Below are 20458 nucleotides of genomic sequence, written 5' to 3'. Positions count from 1 at the left end.
TTCTAAGTTGCATCGAGCCACGGTTCATTTCAAGTTATCAGGCAGGTATGACATAAAGTACATGGAGTCACCTGTTGCTGAAGCACGAGTTGATTCATTTCATAATTTTCCAAAGTGCTACTTTAGTTTAAGGATTAACGAACTATAATATTGGATTAACTATGTAATATTGCTAAAAAAAAATGTAGAGCACGAGATCATATCTGTCCATTTTCAATAGGTTAAGTCATTTTTTCAAGTTGTCCAAAAGCATGTGGAAAAAAAAAAGATGAGCCAAGTTACTTACTGTTCTGACAGTGTCCCCCGGAGTAGCCACTGAGGCACACACACTCATAAGTGTCCAGCTGGGGGTTGCAACGCCCGCCGTTGTGGCACGGTTCCCGGGAACATGCATGCTCCTGGAACATGGCCAGATTCTGGGAGCGCAGGGCGTTCTCTTCTCGGAGGATGGGCGTGCCCATCAAAATGATCTATTGCAAAAGCACAATCAAGTCAGTGAGTCAAATCGATCCATGCCAAGTAAAGGGGAGCGCTACATAACATTTGTATGTATTTATGTACCGGATGGTTTTAGACGACGAGGCATACTTCAAAATTGGAGCCGGAGCCACGGAGCAAAAAACATCATTATTTCTTACTGTGGCTCTAATCTGCATATTTCGGGAAAATCACATATCATCTACACTTTGCTTTAGTAAGAGAAGAGTAAAATCACATTCAATGCTGAAGGAGCAAAATGTCGGCATGACATATTATAACTGGCGCTCATGTAACACAAAATGTATGTTCCACTCGACATCACACTGAGAACTCAACACCTTTTAGAGATAATTAACTTCTCTCCAGTGGCCACGTAAGACAAACACCACACTTAGCTTATGGTTTTCTCCAAAGTGTCAAGGGAAACTTTGTAGAAGAGAACTAATGACAAGTTTATGCAAACAGTAACATCCTGCCTTTGTTCTGCTGGGCTATTTTTGTCATTTTACTGGCGAGCGAGAGGAGGGAATGATTAAAAAAAATGCTCTTAGGGGAAGATCTAAGGCAAACAAAAAGAAACTTGAGCATTCTATTAATAATTGCGTGGCATGCTAATCCAAATGAGCAGTGCCACTTTGATCTTGGAATGTAAAAAATAATATTTATATGACAGTGGATAAAGTGACAACTTGACAACTAATATATTATATTTTTATGGGCCAAAAGAATAAGTCATTAGTAGAGAGGAAGCGGCACGTTTAAATTGTGATGATCAATTTGTAATTTGTTTGGCTTAAGACTCTCTCTGTTTCCACTGGATATAATAGAAATTGAATTCAAGTGTGCTGCAGGATCAAACCTAATATAAATAATAAAACCTTTATTGACTGTGGATGGAGTTTTAGAAATATTAAAACATGGAAGGAATGTCACATCATATTTTGACAAATATTCCTTATAGTGAAAACAAAGAAAAACACTGATGCTAAAAACAATTAGTCTGATGGCGAACGTGATTAAATATAATATTGGGAAGGACTGCTGAAGGTTAATTAATTAGCTTTAAGAAGATATGCGCTAGTTCTAGCGTAACTGTGGATGGGTTAATGAATATGCAGAGGAAAACTTTACAGCGCACATTCCATTCTTGTTTTTATTGATGACCTTTAGTCAAGTTTGCCATGTTTTACTGAGAAGTCAGCACATACTTTAACTCTTACTACAAACTCAAACAAGAAAAACACAGTATGACATTAAACTGTTTGATGCTAATGTCATGGGAAAGTATGTGACAGCAAGCAAGACAGTAGTTCAAACTATGAGTTTTTAATCAACTTCAGAGGCTCCACTGTAAAAACGCTGCAGGCAGAGGAAATGTCACAACAGTCCTTCAGGAAATAAAGGCTTGCAAACATTTACCTTTTGGATCGTTCCCTTGAAGCCTTCTGTGAGGGCGGCACTTCGTGCAAGTCGACTATAGTCGGGAGCCCCACCAACAAAGAGACACTCTTTCAGGTTTAGGTCCACGTGGAGGTTCTGATGAGACAGGATAACAAATTGGTATCAATTGGGGAAACTACAATAAATTCATGGGGGGGGGGGGGCACTCCCAAGATTGCTTTAAAAGGTAATATGTTTTTGCAGTGCTTTTCTATTCAGGCCACGATGGTTTATGGAGTCATACGTTTTGTGTCCTGTGAGCCTGAAATAAGTTGCATCCTTTTAGTTGATATATATAAAGTGGGAGATTAATGGAGCACATTTGCACATATGCCATTGTAACAAATAGATTCTACCATTAAAATGATCCATATTCGTTTTGGAGCCCGCCGAGGCTATAACCGCACTTCCTCGCCCTCAACACACATCAGCACAGTTGATATATTACAATGTAATTAATTTCTATGTCTGCTGAGAGGGTGGTCAATTATCTTCTAGATGTGAGGCATTAAAAGCAAGTACAAAAGAGAATTGCTCTGAGGTATGATTTTCTTTTCAAGACATTTCAAATGTGAACAGCACGATGTTGACCGCAGCAGACCTCCACCAAGGCAGAACAATCCTCATATGCATCTACACTGTAAATAATTGTAAACCTTCAAAATGCCAAAGTTAGTCATTTCAATGCGTCTATCATTCAATGAATGAAAATTTAAAAAACAATTTTGCTCAACGTTAACACAAATCCCAAACAGTCCCACCCAATCCTGTTCCCACTAAAAACGGGTAAAACACCTGTATCATTTTCTAAAATATATTTTAAGCAAAACAGCTTGGCACACAAATAGGGAAAGAAAAAAATGTTTATCCTAAGTGGGCCACTAATTGCCAGTGGAAAAACATGGACTTAATTGCTGGAAAAATGATGGAAGAGGCCAAATAAACAGGCTTTGTGAAGGCGAGCTGGCGGGGATTTGGAGTGCGTGAGGCGGAGACGCTTGGCTAAAGCTGAAATTGTGTTGCTGCATCCAACGGAGACCTATTGGGGGCTTAGGCCAAGGTGGCTGGACCCAGATGTGAGTGCATTCGCTCTGCTTCACCAATACTGTCATCCGCTGCAGGACAGCAACGACGCAGCGCCCCAAATTGTGTTGCTACACAAGAAGAATTCTACACGTACAAGTAGAGATACTCTATAAATGGGAATATTAAATCATGAGTCATCTTTTTATTGTGCGATGTTCTAATTCTTAAAGTGTGACTTGAAAATGTGTTTTGGGGTTATTTTGCTCGTAAGAAATCACTCCGTGTAGTGTTCAGTATGAATGAGTAAACTGCTTCCCATAAATTAATACTTTTCTACCATCAATGTTTAGAGGAACAATTTGCTGCAGTTATAAAAGTAAAATCAATGTTTAATTAACCAAACAATATTTTTTTTATTTAAGTATATATATATATATATATATATATATATATATATATATATATATATATATATATATATATATATATATATTGATAGATAGATAGACAGACAGACAGACAGACAGACAGACAGACAGATAGATAGATAGATAGATAGATAGATAGATAGATAGATAGATAGATAGATAGATAGATAGATAGATATTGTTATATTATCAGACTATGATTGTATTTCATGATATTTCATGATATTTTTCTCCACTGATTTGGAAATCCTCCCTTCCTGCGTCCACCTATTTGGGAATTACTATTATTAGAAAATAGTTCACAATGTTTCATACTGCTCACTAATTCTAACTAACGAAACTAACTTCTTGGAGGAGGTACTAAATAAGATTTGCAGAAAACAGAAAAGAATTGAGAAGCACTGCACTTAAATGGGATCTCATACGACGAAATAGTGACGCTCTTGTGGGCACATGACTTCATCAAGCTTTCTGAAACTCCCTATGCATCTGGGGTACTGTGGTCTTGAGCAAGTAGGTGAAGGGGGACTTGCTTACAAAACAAGTGAGAGCAGATGACAAAAGAACAACGTGGATTTGCTCCTCAGTTCCTCCATGGCGTTTGCAGAGACATTTTTCACTGTCATTTTCATTGTCACCGCCAACAGCTGCGCGGCTTGACGTGATATCCCCACCTACGCCGGGCTAATGAAGACGTTTGTTGCTGCTTAAAAACAATGGCGGGCACAAAGATGGCAGCCTTCGCTTCTTTCTTCCCTCCCACCTTCACACCCCATCCGCCCCCGCAGCAGATGGACTGAGGTGAAAGCCAAAGTGTGTTTTTATACAGCTCCCTGCCTGAGTGCAGTGAATACGTGCGTACAGGCTTATGAAAGTTTTTCCACAAAGCTGCCCGTCGGTCCACAGATTTTTTTTTTTTTTGATTATTACACAAAAGAGGTGGGAGTGAGAAGACAGTGAATTGCTCAAAATGAAACATGGGCTAAGGTGTGACTTGTCTCATTACCTTGCGTGATTTCTTATGTCCAGACAGCACATCATAGAGAAAGAAAACAAAAAATAAGGAGGAATAGAGTTATTGGAAGACCGGTAAGGGTGCACAGTGAGGCATGCCGAAATAGAGTTATTAGAAGACCGGTAAGGGTGAAAAGTGAGGCATGCCGAAACTTGCAGCAACATAAACACATTAAGCACCTTCATGCACACAGGCCAAACATATGACCAAAGATTAGTTTGAAAAACTTCTGCTTTTTTTTTTTTTTTTTTCATGAGCAGCCTGCAGCTCACTGTGATGAAGATTGTGATTCCCCAGGAATGTCGCAGAAGTGATCATTTGAAAATGTAAACATTTGAAGAAAACTATCGAAATAAAGTAAAGAGTTTTGATGATTGGCATTAATTGGCAAAAACGTTAACATTATAATGTTAATTTGGATTGTGTGTCTAATTTTGTGAGATGATTGCATTTTTATTTAGTTTTTGTCATACGTGTACTTTATCTCTTTAAATTGCTGTCTCCACTCTACTGTTCCTCAATTATTGCCGGGTACTAAAAAAAACAACAACATAGAAGCGAAAATAAACGCCTCCTCCCCTGTGGGAAAGATAACAGGTGGTATGTCAAGGTGGCTGTAATTACCTTTACGACGGCATGTGATATCACCATGTGTCATAGTTAACAACGACAGATGTGGCATCTGTAAAGCTGAAGCTTACTGTCATGTTGACAAGGTCACGATGTAAACAGCGCACAGCAACAGATGATAAACATTTCAACAATTACCTGAAAATAGATTGGAAAAAACAATGCCCGCAAATAGGGAGCGAGGACTACAAAACAATATACTGCATATTCTATTACAAATGACCTCTTATAAACTGCTTAGTAATAATCCAAATAATTTTAACTCAGCATACACTTGACAACCTGTTCTGAACCTGAGCATCATTTTTTGAGACAGATTTTTTAAAATGTACTGTTATAAAATGTAACATGAACTAATGGGACACAGCACATTTACACAAATTAATATACTAATTTTGTAGAGGAATGGAGTGCGAAGGAAAACAATTACATTTCAATTAACAACTCAATATGTTTCATTACTTTTTGATAAGGTTCTGGATAAGAGTGCCTTCTTGTTTTTTAATTTTAATTTTATTTTTTTACAGCATGAGTCAATATGACACCATTGGGATTGTCCAACCATCGGAATCATTTTGACACCACCCGTCTGTTCTCCATCCTCCATTATTAAGATGGCAGCATGTTAACTGTCCCAAATGCAAAACTCTACAATATGAATTGTTTTTGCCTGTATTCGCAGCCCAGACTTGTTGGAGGTCTGTAATTTTTGTGACAATCTAGTTTTTATGACCATTATGGCCAAAACAACAAACGTTATGGTGGCCCAAGGCTTTTGCACAGTACTGTTGATTTCAAAATAGATCTTTAAATACAGAAGGACTGAAGCCTGAGCTGTAATAATATGTGAGACGGCAGGCAGTGCAGCATGCACGAGTCATTGTATAACTGCTGGACATGCACATAAAAAAAAAAAATACTTGTCGAAAGATCATGCAGGAAGAAAGGAGACAATTTCATTGGGATGATGAAAACAGAGCGCTGTGAAAATGGCCCTCAATAAGCTTAATTTAAGGGCGTGCAGCCATGATGTGAGAGGTGAACCAAAAATGTTATTTCTTCTGTCTGTGCCTTTGAAAGTACTATGTGCTTCATCATGCTGCCAGCCCAAGCTGTCCTTGGCATGATGAACAATCCCAGCATGCAATATATCGTGGATATAAATATATCCAAGTCCATTCCAGCGTGTGCGTACATTTTATTTGAAGAGTGGCGTCACTCGGATCGAAAGCTTTTTAACTAGCTTCACCTCATCTCTTACAGTCCCAACAGACTATTGCCACCCTCCACTGCCTTCTTTGCTTATTTTATTAAAATATGCTGCTTCCATTGGAAGTGTGAGACACAATTACCATATGGATGATGAAAGAAGGTCGCGGCAGAGAAGCAGCCAAGAGGAAAATTTGCTGTGTTGATTGTGAGGAGATTCCGGGAGTTAACAAAATGCGTGTTTCTAATCGCAAATTACACCGCTTAATATAATTGGACGGCTCATGGCGGCTCATTGGGTGAAAGGCTCACCACCGTTTGAAAGTTTGCACCTGCTCAGTTGCACTAAAGAGTTTAGTGATGCCGCTATACACCTATTAATGGTCTGACTTCGTAAAAGTGCATTCCTGAAGCTATTTTTCTATAGGGTGTCTAAGCGAAATGAAAAGCTGACAAAAAAAAAAAGGGAGAATGACAGGATTTCCAGATAGCTTGTCAAAAGTGTCCCCCGATATCCGCAGCTATACCTCAAACTTTGATGAATGTCAGACTGGCATTTTTTGCAAAAAGCCAAAGGGGCTGGTTTTCATCGTGGATTACGAAAAAAAAAAATCACAAAGGATCAGTGAGTTTGCTTATATGAAACTTACGTCTGGAGTTGTAGTGTAGACACATTTGGTGCTGAATTACCATAAATATTATGCTGGGTCAATCCACATCTTGCCATTTTTTGTTGTGGTGTAACTGACTGACTAGAGGACGCTAAACAAGCTGAATGCGAGAATTTGGCCACTTGTTGTGGCAGAGTTGGACATAGCTTCAAAAAAATACAAGCACATGAACAATAACAGTTGATGGAGGTTTTTTTGTAATGATGCAGTTGATGGAATAACAGGAAGTACGCACACGGCAAAGCATACCAGATAGGCCCAAAAGCTACACATGCTAAAAGCAAGACAACATTTGCAGGATCTGGTTAGCGGGCTGCTTACCGGCGCCTCTCCTCGAACGGCATCTTTCTTGTTCACCATGATCTCTCCTTTGCGATTGGAGCGCTCCAAATTGACCGTGTACCACATGTTGAGCCTGATTGGTTCTTTACTCCTGGATTACAAACACACAATCAGTGTGTAAACAACTATGCAAACAACATCAGGAAATGTACAATAAAGCCAAATAAAGTTAAGTCAATGAAAATATCACATCCGCTCAAGAAGGTCTAGTTGTGGTATAAGGAAGCCTACGTCTGATTAAAATTTGTGTGTTTAGCACAAAAAACAGCAGCAGATGTTGTGACTAATATAAACTGCGTTTAATGCAAGCCTCACTACGAGCGTTAGTTTATGCCTACCTGATGGTAGCAGGGCCCTTGCCGAGGTCATAGCGGAACTCCAGGATCCCCTCGTTGAGGGACAAAGAGATGAAGTCTCCTTTTCCGTCAGATTTTTGCCCGTTGTAGAAGATCAAGCCGTTGGAATCATTGGCCATAAGAACCACTGTCATGCTGACTTTTTGGCTGTACCCAAAGCAGAGAGGTTAGGGTTAGGGTTGTTGAACACAAATATCTGGATGCAGGAAAATAGGAACTCACCGCAGATCATGTCCATAAAGATGAAGTCCCTTGAGCTCCAGGTATGAGTCTCCATTGAAGAGTGGCATGTATGCCCCTCGCCTCTCCGCAACTGGAAGCACAAAAAGGGTGACCTCTTTAAAGTGGAGCCAATATAATGGAATGAGAATCTAAGCGAACCAGCGATAACCTGAATAATTTTAACATGTTGAATCAGTTCCCTTGCTTTCATTCAAATAATGGCAACTCATTAATGTCGATCGGAAGCTTAGCTTGACATCTAAGCCATAACATGCTTCAAGAGTGGTTAACCAACTCTTTTATTCTGAAAACAGATTTTTTGTGTGAAATATTGTGATAATTAATTCCTCAAATGTTATTCTTACTACATGCAATTTTACATCATAACATCCTTGAACAGAAAAAAAGGTAAATAAATATAAGAAATGGTAGACATTTTGCAGGAAACATGAAAATCGGGTGAGGTAAACATAACTTCCTTAGGGAAGTTAACAAACCCCCCAAACAAACAAAAGAAGACAGCAACCTGTCGTGGCGTCACAGTCTAACAAACAACCTCTAAGGGTATGTGGAGTGCCAGAGGACAGAATGCCACCATTGTATTATCTGTCTTTCTTTTTTCTCTTTTTTAAAAATGCGTAACACGGTCTCTGCAGGATGTTCTGTTCCTGGCAAGAATTTGAAGTGAATTGAGATTAGCTAAGCAATAGAGTGCAACTAGAGGGTATCGTGTTTGTGTCATGTGTTGTGGGGGATGTTTGTTCAACCTGATGCATTCCAAGTGTGGAAAGGAGCCACGCACACCTACGGCCTGATTCGTAATGGACTGAAATTAGTAACTGTGTTGGGTCAGGCATGCCGAGAGAACGCTAATGAGAAAGACTGAATCTTGGTGACGCACACCAGTTGGAAACTCTCATATATGGGACTCATCTCTATTAATGGGAAACTGAGCTACTTGGAACACAATTTCTGACAGAACAGAGACTTATTAATTATTATTATTTTTTGTATATGAGAAAAATATGGGATGTCATAAAGAACAGAGTGACCATGAATGACTACCAGACCACATTCGGATAAAGAAGAGCATATTTCCTTGTTTAAACCATCTTCCACCATAATAGTTTGAAGATGGCAGTTTGGACTCTGAAACAAATTACAGTGCTTCCTTCATGTTATGAGTGACCTGGTCTGACCTATTTTTGACACGAGAGGTTAGGAGGCTGTTTTATTACTTGTGAAAGCAAACTTAGAATACGAGCACTATATGGAGGCACAAACAGCAGTTTGACAAATAGACAAATAGCTAAATGGTACTGAAAACTAATCTAACTGCAATTATCCCCTTGTAATTTGGAATTGAAAATTAACTAATCAGTTAATTCATTTATTGATTTTTTTTATTTTGCTATCCCCCTCCAAATTAATATTATTTTATTTCTACTATTACGTATGGGAAAAACATTCTAAAACCAAATCAATTTTAGCTGGGCAACAACTCTGCATTTAAAAAGTAATTTCAGTGGTGATTATTATTTATAGTAAAAGTTCTGTTTGAGGTATTTATTTTGAGTGCCCATTGACCATACCCGCAACAATTGCAATAAATCTTTGCACTTAGTGCCTCGGTGTAATCAAGTTACACAACTTAACTTTTATTTACTTGAAAGCCGCCCGTTTTTTTAACTGTACACTTTTCAAGGGCTTTGTCCAGCAGGCTGCTGCTTTATCTGCAACCACCCGTCAGGGGCTGACTGACACGCCCATTAATCACAACAGTCGGGGAGGGGTGTTGGGGATTATTCACGTCATTGATTCCTGTGTAAAAATAAATAAATAAAATTCACCTTTTGGAATGGGAGACACTTTCAGTGGGATGGCATTGATTTTGCTTCAACTCCAGCTATTTGATTTGATTCACCTGCTAACAGGGACTCACCGTATTCCTGCTTGCCCTTTGTGGATTCCCAAATGGTTTGGGATGCCAGGGTTCATGCTTCTCTTTGGATAATAATGTGCACACTACAATGTTATTTTCTAAAAGGCACCATTGATTGCAGAGGTAAACAAGCTTTTAGCTTTAGTAACACTGACAATAATCATGACAGAAAGAATGAAAATTAGTCTTTGACTTGCATTCTTTTTCCGACACGTAGTGGAGAAATGTTGCTTTTCACTAACAACCGTTGCAGAGTCGATACGGCAGTCGGCCCAATGGGGCCAATCATCTGCAGTCAGCCTTCCTCGGTTTTAACTCATGGTAGCGCTGATGCTCACCAACCCTGAGGGCTCAGACCATATCCCCTTTTGGCTCTCTGTAATTGAGGTTCCTTTTTGATTCAAAAGAGATGGAAATGTCACAGGTTGGGACGACCACGAGGCACAACTGAGGGAGGATGCGGAACAAAAGCTGGCATCTCTTGAGAATTGTTGAGTGTCAAGGCATTTGCCACCAATCAGTCCAGCGCAATTGGGAAATAGGTTTGCATCGTGGGGTGTGCAGGCAGGACGATGATAACTGTGTCAGTTATGCAAACAACATCAAAGCATGGAAACGTGTTTGTGAGCCCACGGTGAATTTGAAGCAGCCAACAAAAAACAAGGGAGGAAAAGAAAACAGATTTGGCTTGTGGTTTTTGCTACCTTTTAAAAACTTGCCGTTGACATTCTAATTGAAAAATGCCAAAATCCTGATAAAATGCGGGCAGCTCTGTTATTTACCAATCAGCTTCAGATCATACTGTATTGAACAAAATCTATTGTTTGGTGAAAAAGGGTCTAGTGTGATGTGAATGACTTGAAACCCGATTTGCCGTAAACATTACCTATCTCGCAGTGCCTCCCTTCACGTCCCATCGGACATTCACACTTGTAGCCTCCCTCGGGAAGTGCCTGGCACTGAGAGGACGGATGGCATCTGCTGGGCTCGCACGGGTCATGAACATCTGCGCACGTTGGACCTAGAGAGGCAAACAAATCCATCATGAGAAGATTGCCATTGGAAGCAAAATATGGGGCGTACCAGTGTAGGCGATTTAATGGAGGTCATGATCTAATAGTTTGGGAAATATTATGCATCCAAGAGTAGAGGTCATCCCTGATTATGGGTCAGTGTCAAATGGCTGTCGTATGATGGTTTTGCCCTCAAATCCATTTGCAGTCACCTGCCATGTATCAAAGATTGTAGGGGGGAGCACTTTTATGATCCCCATCCTTACTGAAACCACAAGGTCCTGCTATTTTTCTTCTATGCTGTTTTTTTGTTGAATTTTTCTTCCAGCTATTCTACAATATAAATATTTGTTTGGAGCAGAATATCTCAAGGAATTTTCTATACGAAGTGGTTCCAAGGCCGGACGTCTTACAACAACAGGTTCAAAAGAACCCCTACATGAGCAAGGACTTGTGATGAAGTCTTGTGAACCAACCTTGATGCACTATAATTGGAAAATGAAAAGATTACGTCTGACCCTACAGTAACCAATATAGATGGATTTGCTTGAAAATAAATTGTAAGAGAAAGAAAACAGACAATTTTTTAAAATTTATCAACGGATCCGGACCAGAGAAAAGGCTATAGCACCCTACGTCCATTCTCCTGGCCCCTTGATAATTCTTGTATTAAAGTAGACATTCATTGTTTTTGTGGACATTTATTTCTCAACCCACAGGACATGTCTGTTGCGGGTATAAATCACTCCAAGATTAAGGCACAAAAGTTTACCCCAACAATTAAGTTGGCAAAAACTTTCTGCTAGCAGCGAGAGACACGCATGATTAGGCTGCTCTGCTGTCTGCTGCTAGCTGTGTTTGCTCTGAGTTGCTTGTTAGTTGGCCTCAGCTACAGGGAGGCAAACAACAAGAAGGGATGTTGAAGCAGAGATAGGCCAAAGGCCAATTACGGAGAATTTGGTGGACGTTTTCCTGTTTCTGCCCAGCCTCAACATTTAATCTCTTATGTCTGTGTTGGACCCCCCCAACACTCCCCTGACTTGATCGTCTACACAAACAGACCTCCAGGACAACAGGACTGAAGGCATTTTCAAACTCACTTGGGATTTGGCAGCGTGACATGATCACAGCGAAACCCTTAAGTCAAAGAAAATTGCCAATGTGTTCAGACAAGAATTTAGCAGCAAAGGTTTTCGGAAAAGTTAGGTATTACATTCTATTTGTCAACATTACGACTGATCCCCTTAAAGATCCTACTAAATTGTTGATAGAACGGGCTCAGTAAAAAAATCCATTTCACATCTTCAAATGGAAAGAAAATTATTATTAAAATTAATAAAATATTATTATTATTATTTTTTTACATATTCATTGAAATTGCCTGCCGCTCAGCTGAGTTTAACTCTCCCCAGTTGATGGATGAAATGAACTCCATGTGCAATTTTTTTCAGTGTCATCAACTCACCCCAGAATCCTTTGCTGCACTGGCAGTGGAACATCTCAGCTTCTTTAACCTGGCACGTGGCCCCATTCTTGCAGGGATTTGGCAGGCATGGGTTATTGCCACATTCGCCCACACCACTGCCATACAGATTATCAACGCCATCCTCTTGTAGGTTGAGCACTCGGTTGTTGACATCCAGCAGGCGGATGCAGCCCACAAGACCTGAGGCTACACCCGTCCTCTCCTTTACACTGCGCAAAACAACAAGAGGACGGAAAGTCATCCCATCACGCGAATATTGGACAAATGTTCAAATTCATGACCCCTTTGATGCCACTCAACTTGAAAGGGATGATTTGATTTTGATTATCACAAAGTGTTTGTGACAAAATATGGCTTACGTCTCCTAGTAATTCAGAAACATGTCACGGTTTTAGTCGTCGATGGTGTAGCAATATACTCGCTTGACTGCGGTGCAGCTAGCATGGATTCAAAAAGTGTGACTGTGAGTGCCAATGGTTGTTTGTTTCTACATATGCCTTGTAAATTTCCTGGGGTCCAGGAAGTCTGTGCCCTTTGCCAAAAGTCAGCTGGCATGGGCTTTGAGTAAGACCCAACAGGATAAGTGTTAGAACAAATTGGATGGGTGGAAGGCACACTTTTGTTCAAAACATGTTCATATTTGTGTGTTTAATACTAAAAGACACCTTAACGTCAGTCAAAATTGATGCCTCAGTTAATTTGAACAAATGCAACTGTAACTTACCATTTCCCTACTCGGTACAACGTCTTTTATTGTTCAGCATATTAAAATGAGTGGGGAAATCTAGAAGCTGTCCGGTGGGATGCATTGTGTTTGTTTACAACTGATGCATTTCCAGTTTAAATATTAACATCCTGATATTGCTTGTCGGGCATGATTACTCGCCTGACAGAGAGAAGCTTCTTGTCTCAGGCTACTTCATGATGCAAATATCAAAATTGATTTTCTTTCACAATGTTATCATTTATTCCCCAATTTTTGCCCACGATTTAAGAATTAAGACATGGTTGAAAACCATATTAGATTGAAATGTCAGAATTCATTAGCAAAATTGACAAGACCAGGAAAATTGGATCTGATGAGTGCCATTTGGAAAACGATGTCACGATGTGCGGTTCAATAGCAAAAACTCCCAAGTGAAAGGTTCCTTTTAATCCCAACTGCAGTGAAGAGATTATTTGTGTCGTTTAAATTGTATTCAGAATGTTGTCACAGAATAAATGTAAAGACTTACTCTTGCTTCATTTCTTCAGGCACCCCTCCAATGAACAGATTGGTGTCCAGGTTGAGGCCATCAGTTCCGCGTGGGCTTTCGCCCTTGACGTGGGGCTCGTTGTCCACGCTGAGCATGGCCAAACGCCGATTGCGGGTCACCAACAGCTGATGCCAGCGACCCTGAGTGATTTCAATGTTGCTGACCACAATGCCTGTACCCGAACCTGTGTTGAACCTGACAACGACACATGCAGCCTGGTAAATGGTTTGCCAGTTACATTTTTCCAATGATTTACAAAGACAAACTTTCAAACAGAATTTAAGTTCAAAGGAACAGTTTTAACATATTTTTCAAATTGATTATGAAGTCATATATGGTCAGTGGTAATGAGGCAACTATTCATTGATACAGTACATTTTTCACAGCCTCTTTTTGAAGCAAGCTTTCATCTAATGAGGTTTTGTAAAAGCAAAAAAAGGCACACGGCAATAGAACTGTCATCCACACATTAGGTAACTTCATAATTATTTGCCAAAAATAATCTGTTCATCTCCCCACGACTTGGATTCCTAGAGCGGTGAGTGCTGATCTCACTGCATCATTTCTAGAATTGAGCTCCATTTTAATATCACAAGCGACTTAATCTGAGTTTTATTACTTTTTCTATAGATAGATAGATAGATAGATAGATAGATAGATAGATAGATAGATAGAAAGGACTATATAGAGGACTTTAACTTTAGATAGATATACCAAACAGTATACTCAATGAACTCTTGACATATCCAATAGACAAACTTTTTCAAACTGGTGCTTTTAGAACACAGTGCAGTTCTAAACCACTGCAAACTTCACAATATTTACCAAGAAGAAGTTTTGATACAGCTGTTGTATTTAAACATTTGAATACACAAGTGTACTTTATGCCTTTGTTGAGGGCGATTCCACTGACTTGTGTAGTCGTGCATTTATGAATCATAATGAGACCTGCTGCACATACAGTATGGCATAATGCTTGTTTATCTCACCAAACATGATTATGACCAGCTTTGCTTCCACAGCTTTAACCTGCAAATCTGCCAATAACCTTCTTTGTCAACATTTACATTCCTGACAATGTTGTTTGCGCCTTGCCTCATCAGCACCACTGTCTTGTATTTGTTTTTATTCTTAGTTTGATTGAAAGCCAAAGCCATTGTGACGACCCACGTTCCTTCGCTAGGATTTTTAATCCTTTTACATTTTTGAAGCCTTTTTTCCCATTGGAAATGAATTATAACTGAAGTTGTTCATTTAATGTTAAATTAGACACTGTGCAGTTTTTGAAAATTCAAGAAAGTCCCCAGATGCTTTGTTATGTCTGGGACATGCTTGAGTCCAAAAATCATCATGGACCTATTTTTAGAACATACAGTATCTCTAACCATATCCCCCATATTCGTCCACTTGAATACATTCATTACATGATACCCTTAGAGGGAACCCCTTGGACACCCCTTATTCAGGATTTGAAAATGTCAGTCGAACGCAGTAATGAATGAACTCTGGGATATCATACAAGCCCTTGATCTCCGCACCGCTGGTTACCTGAGTTCCACTTTTCCATTCACCACAGCTAGCGAGATAAAGTCCTTCTTGTTCTCCTGGCCATTGTAGAGCAGGATGCCTGTCATCTCCGATGCCCTGAAATCCATGGCGATGCGGACCGTGTGGTATGCGCTCATGGTTTGGAAGGCCAAGTAGGAGTGGCCTCCGAATGACGGAATGAAGTACTTGATCACTGCAAGGGAACAAAGTCAATGCTGTCAGCTGCCATGTGATGCACTTCCTTCTGCTGTAACAGGTGCTTAATGTGCATCATCGGGGGAGGGCGACGTTGGGTCTTGATGACAGCTGATCAGTTTATTTTTGGGAAAGATGATTGTTCTGGTTTATCAAAGTGGGGTTGATGACGAGATAAAGGAGGAGCTGATTTTTTTAATTTTGACACTAAGACACAAGCATGAGACCCTTTTGTTTTTCTGACTCTTGACAGTTATGATTATTCTCATTATCCAATTTCTCACTAGGCTCCTTTTCTCTCCATCCAGCTGTCCTGACTGTGTACAAAGGCAGTGGATGAGCTCACTAAATAATTGATTGATCAAATGAATGCATGAGTGTTGGACTTCAATTATATGTGTAAATTCAAACTTTTCTAAGGGGAAATTGGCCATTGATTTAAATTACTGACACACAAAATGGACATACGCATTGGGAATTGGGACATGTGGCTATTACACTGACAAAATGTGAAAACAGAAGAAACGGGGTTGACCATCTGTCATGTAATTCATCTGAAAGGTGTTTGAGAGGCCGGTGGTCACGGTCCAGTGCAAGTTCCTCAACACAAAACTGATACAAGCATGAATTTAGGAACCTGCTGTAGCTTCCTGTACTGCCATAATACTGGAGCAGGAAAAATGCTTGCTCACCAAGCAACTGTCCCAAATGTCTTAAATGTTGCCTATTGAGATTGACCTGTTAAATAAGTCTTGTGAGAAATCATGAACATGATCAGTTTCTTCACTTTGACAATACTATTGATTATTAAGAAGAAGTCATTATATATAAACATTATTCATGGTAATTTGGGCAAATGTGTTCTTTTCAAAAGTGTGTATCAAACAGTGTATCCCTTTGCATCAATCACCACCCAATGAGTAGCTTTCTTTTGCTAGCCTTGGCAGCCCTGTTCCATTCCATCATGGAAAAATAAGATGGTCTTGATACAATGCAGGTGGACAGGATGGGCAAATGATTGTCGTGGTTATCTGACGATACTTCAATAAAAACAAAACGTCACCTTTTTCACACACAGAGCCTCCTCTTCCGGCGGGGCACTTGCAGCTGAAGTCATTGCCCTCCTCCTCGCAGGTTCCTCCGTGGAGGCAAGGGTGGGAATCGCAGGGTCTCTGGTGCTTGTGTAGTCTTTCGTGGACGTGGGCTACAGTGGTGGTGGGCGGCATTGCCGTCGTAGTGATGATCGGTTGCGCCGTGGTGGTGATGGGGATCGGGGTGCTGACGGGTCTTGATGTCGTGGTGGTCCGTCTGCCAGTGCTAGGCCTGCGGGTCGTGCCCGGGGGCCGGCGGGTGATATAGGGGGAGGTTACCATACGTCTGGTGGCGGTGGTGGGAGCATCAGTAGTGACTGATGCAGTGGTAGTGGTAAAGAAGGGCATGGAGGAAAGGCCTGTCAATACAAATGCGGAGGTGTCGTCAACCACAAAGCCATTGATGACTGTATATGTATTTATGTATCATACATGATGTTCAAATGACACTGGTAACGGTACTCTTTAAATGGCTCTTTTTGAAATTTACAATGAGGCTCTTTTTTGGTACTGTAGTTTTACAGCGTTGAAGCACCCAAATAGTCAACACTGATGACTAAAAGCATTTTAAATGATTTCAAGCAGTGTATTATTGACCTACAGTCTCACAAAGTTATCTGTAAGCTATTTGTAAACTATTTATGAACCAATTTACCCTTTTTAATCATAACCTTATTGTTATGTGGCAGCCCCCCCCCCCAAAGGAACATCACCTCATGAATAACTACACTATTCATTAACTCCTACACAGTCCTCGGTCAATTACCATAGTTGTTGAAGCGAATATTTCCATCCACTGGCTTCTTCACTGTGATGCTTGTTTCCTTGGAGACCTTCAGCTGTTTCAGCAGGGCTCCCTCGATGTCCTCTACAGTGTATCTTGTATCTATGATAAACAACAGGCACATCCACTTAGGGCAAGACCTCAGAGGAGAGACTACAGGATAAACACACAGGACATGTGCTTCTTTAGCGTGGCAGTGGCGAGACCAGAGCAATCCTGCATGTGACATCAGGAGGGTCTCCGGGGACCACTTGTCCTCCACCTGCATGTCGGATTACATTTTTTTCATGTTCCAGATGAATTGGTTTCATAATGTTTGACACAGATGTTCTCTTTACTGGCCGTGGAGGACAGTCGCTTTAATAATGCCCGTTAGTGTGTGTGACGGGGATGAAGGACGCTAAACGCAGTTCATAAAGAAGTAAAATAAATAAAGGATAGTAGACGCCGATAAGGATGGGGTTTTGCTGTATTCAGTCTACAACACTGTGAAAATCAGGACTTTTAACTCTTCTTATATGATAATATTACATGCAAGAGTGTCATGACAAAACAATTTAGGATCTGTGAGAATTTTGTAAGGAAACTTTACTATAGATTATTATGGATTTCATAACAAATTTCACTCCCATAACAGGCTGCCAGAGAATTTCATAACAGACACTAAAAGAGAAGGCAGCAAGGTTTCGTGTAGATATACGATAAAAACACTTATACGATATGCAACTTAGAGCTGGAATGTGAGAGAAGTGAGGCAGGTTTATATTTCTTTGTGGATAATTTCACACTCTTTAACACACCTCATGCTTATTCTGTCGGCTCAATTGACATCTCACCTGGTTTGAAATTAGCCTCCACAAAGACCAGGATGGAGTTGCTAGGTGCCAGGTTGCGGACACTTACGCTCATGAAGTCTTTACGTACCTCCGACTTCCTGAACAGGTCATTGAGCTAAATGAAAGAAGGGAGGAGTGAGAGCGTGAGACAGGGAAAATGGACATGGGGAAAAGAAAAAGAGGATAATAAATGAGGCTAGCAACATGTGCCAACCAATTACTAAGCCAATTTCATTTCTCAACAACTGCACTCTATTTGCTTGCTAGAAAATGTGTGTGTGTTGTGTGTTTGGAAAATCTGACATTTTAGCTAAACCCGTGACAGGGGTAAAGCTTCAAGATAAATGTTGTGCTCTTGATTAGTTTTGCCCCAATATGAGGAAGAAAAATTCAAGAAGCGTCAAAGCCCCAAGTTTATTTAAGGCCACAATACTTCCAGTTCTGAACGCTGTTTCTCAGCTGACAAAAATAATCCAGGACAACATTTATAGCTTCGAAAATGTCATGTTACTAAATAAAAAAGTGAACCTTTTCAAAGTGCTACTTTATTCTTCCTTAAGGTTTCCTTCTTTTTTGCGGTGGATTCATTCATTCAATCTTCTAAATACTACCATGTCATCATTTAAGCTGCTACAGGGCCTGCTAACGCCCCCCCCCCCCCCCAATATGAATTGCACTAATTTAATTGAGGCATATTAATGAATGATAAATTCCACTGACTAATGCTTTCAAAGAAATCTCATGTGCAATATCATGTGTTTTAATCAAGCAAATTGTGTGCATCAAACTGGTAGACCTTCACATAAATCACTAATCAAAAAGTAGCTCAAAGGGTGGTGGAGCCTTGTAGAGTATATGCAATTAGCATAAATACAGTTATCAATCTCATATCCACAACGCATTACTTTTTTTTTGTTGTCAATCCTTCTTACATAGAAGATGGTGCAAGAATATAAAGGTTCTACTTGGTGGATTTTTTGCACTTGGTTTAAAATTTTGAATTCTAGGAACGCAAACTGAGTGGCACGGTGACGTACTAGTTAGCATGTCGACTGGGTCGGATTCCAATTCCGTAATAAATGCTCCGTGTCCACACAGGCAAGGGCTTATTTGATCGACTGCAGGAAGGATAATTGCAAGGGCCGATGATGACAGAGACAACACACTGGACATATTCAAGCAGCTTGATTGCATCTCTAAGGACATCAGTGGCAAACTGCTACTGGTATTTTAAACACCACTTTTTCAAATAACTTTACTGATCATGTTCACATGCTTTTTGCTCTAGTTTTGAAAGCAATCGACATTTTCGCTTAGTTTTAGATTTTTACAATTCAATCTCACAGCCATGTTGCAGTGAGCTGTGCCTTTTTAGAAGGTTGCAGAAGGCATTTATCTTGGACTCAGCATGCCAACACTTGCGTGAAGCGTATTGAATTAAAACTGTAAGGTTCAATGAGCAAAGCCTCTGTTTGACACTTGTGAGAATCTCTTTGTACCAATCCATTTTAAAGAACCCGCAGAAACACTCAATATAAGGGCTTGTGATGTTTTTTTTTTTTAAATCATTTATTTTTGCAAGTAAATTATTTCTTAGATAAACAATTGCTGTTTATGAAAGTAATTAATTAATTAATTAAATTAATTAATTGTGAATTTATTTTCTATCAATGCTGCACTCATGTCAGGAAAATTTATACCAAAGCAAAATTCTGTCACTTTCCCATATAGCATTATTGAAAAAACACTATACTTTCTTGTTTGATGTTAGTGATTCTGAAAATAACACACCACCACTACAACCTCATACTTCGTTGAGATTTTCTAAATATTTACAAATACAACTTTGATAAAACATCACATATCAAGCAGGCGCTTTGGGAAAATTGTTATATAAATTCATACTACACTCAGGTTGCCAGCAAACATGTTCTTTTCCACTCTCCATCATGCCGGTGCACCTGAATACCAGTTAGCAACCTCAGCAGTGTCAACAGCTGCAATGAAACCAGCCCGAGTGGACCTGATGGAGCTGCAGGAATTGGATTAGTCCGACTCTAACGGGAAATTTGTCAAATGATGCTTTCAAAGATGAGTTTGGCCCTTTCCAACTAAGAACTTCCATTTAGGAAAACTTTGAAGAGAATTGGTGTAGTCGCAAGATGGAGGGAAAGGGTTCACGTCAGCATTTTTCAACATCAATTTGGGCCTCAAATGTTCTCGAGATGCTTTAAAGCACCAATTTTTTTTCTCCACCACTTGAATCAGCAGGTGCACAAGTTCCAAACAAAACTTGAGATGATGATACTGTCAGGTTTTATGCTGGTGAAACCGCTTGCAAACTATTCTCACTTTCAACGGAACTTTAGCAACGTTTTATTTTTTTTATTTTTTATTTTGACGTACTCGATGCCTTCCAATATTTGGTATATAATTTTGTGTTGTACAAAAACAGCTTGGTCTGTATGTGTGACTTGTTATGCTGCCA

At 39.9% G+C, this 20458-nt stretch overlaps 1 protein-coding gene across 2 annotated transcripts in view; it reads right to left on the bottom strand.

The window, feature by feature from the left end:
• The window catches only part of agrn (agrin), a 184733-nt gene that overhangs the window by 12276 nt on the left and 151999 nt on the right, over window positions 1-20458 (bottom strand). For both annotated transcript variants that reach the window (XM_085914793.1, XM_085914800.1), the window contains 12 exons: window positions 17971-18085; window positions 17117-17236; window positions 16323-16709; window positions 15065-15257; window positions 13496-13711; window positions 12240-12469; window positions 10648-10782; window positions 7820-7910; window positions 7580-7744; window positions 7221-7332; window positions 1900-2016; window positions 287-470 (listed from right to left, as the gene is read on the bottom strand). In XM_085914793.1, coding sequence (XP_085770919.1) covers window positions 287-470; window positions 1900-2016; window positions 7221-7332; window positions 7580-7744; window positions 7820-7910; window positions 10648-10782; window positions 12240-12469; window positions 13496-13711; window positions 15065-15257; window positions 16323-16709; window positions 17117-17236; window positions 17971-18085 — 2065 coding nt within the window. The remainder of the gene's footprint in view (window positions 1-286; window positions 471-1899; window positions 2017-7220; window positions 7333-7579; window positions 7745-7819; window positions 7911-10647; window positions 10783-12239; window positions 12470-13495; window positions 13712-15064; window positions 15258-16322; window positions 16710-17116; window positions 17237-17970; window positions 18086-20458) is intronic.

Source organism: Syngnathus leptorhynchus, chromosome 1 (assembly GCF_054491065.1).
Source record: "Syngnathus leptorhynchus isolate UIUO chromosome 1, UIUO_Slep, whole genome shotgun sequence".
Taxonomy (NCBI): Eukaryota; Metazoa; Chordata; class Actinopteri; order Syngnathiformes; family Syngnathidae; genus Syngnathus; species Syngnathus leptorhynchus.
Note: the sequence above shows the minus strand (reverse complement) of the source record. Positions and strands in the feature narration are given on the sequence as shown.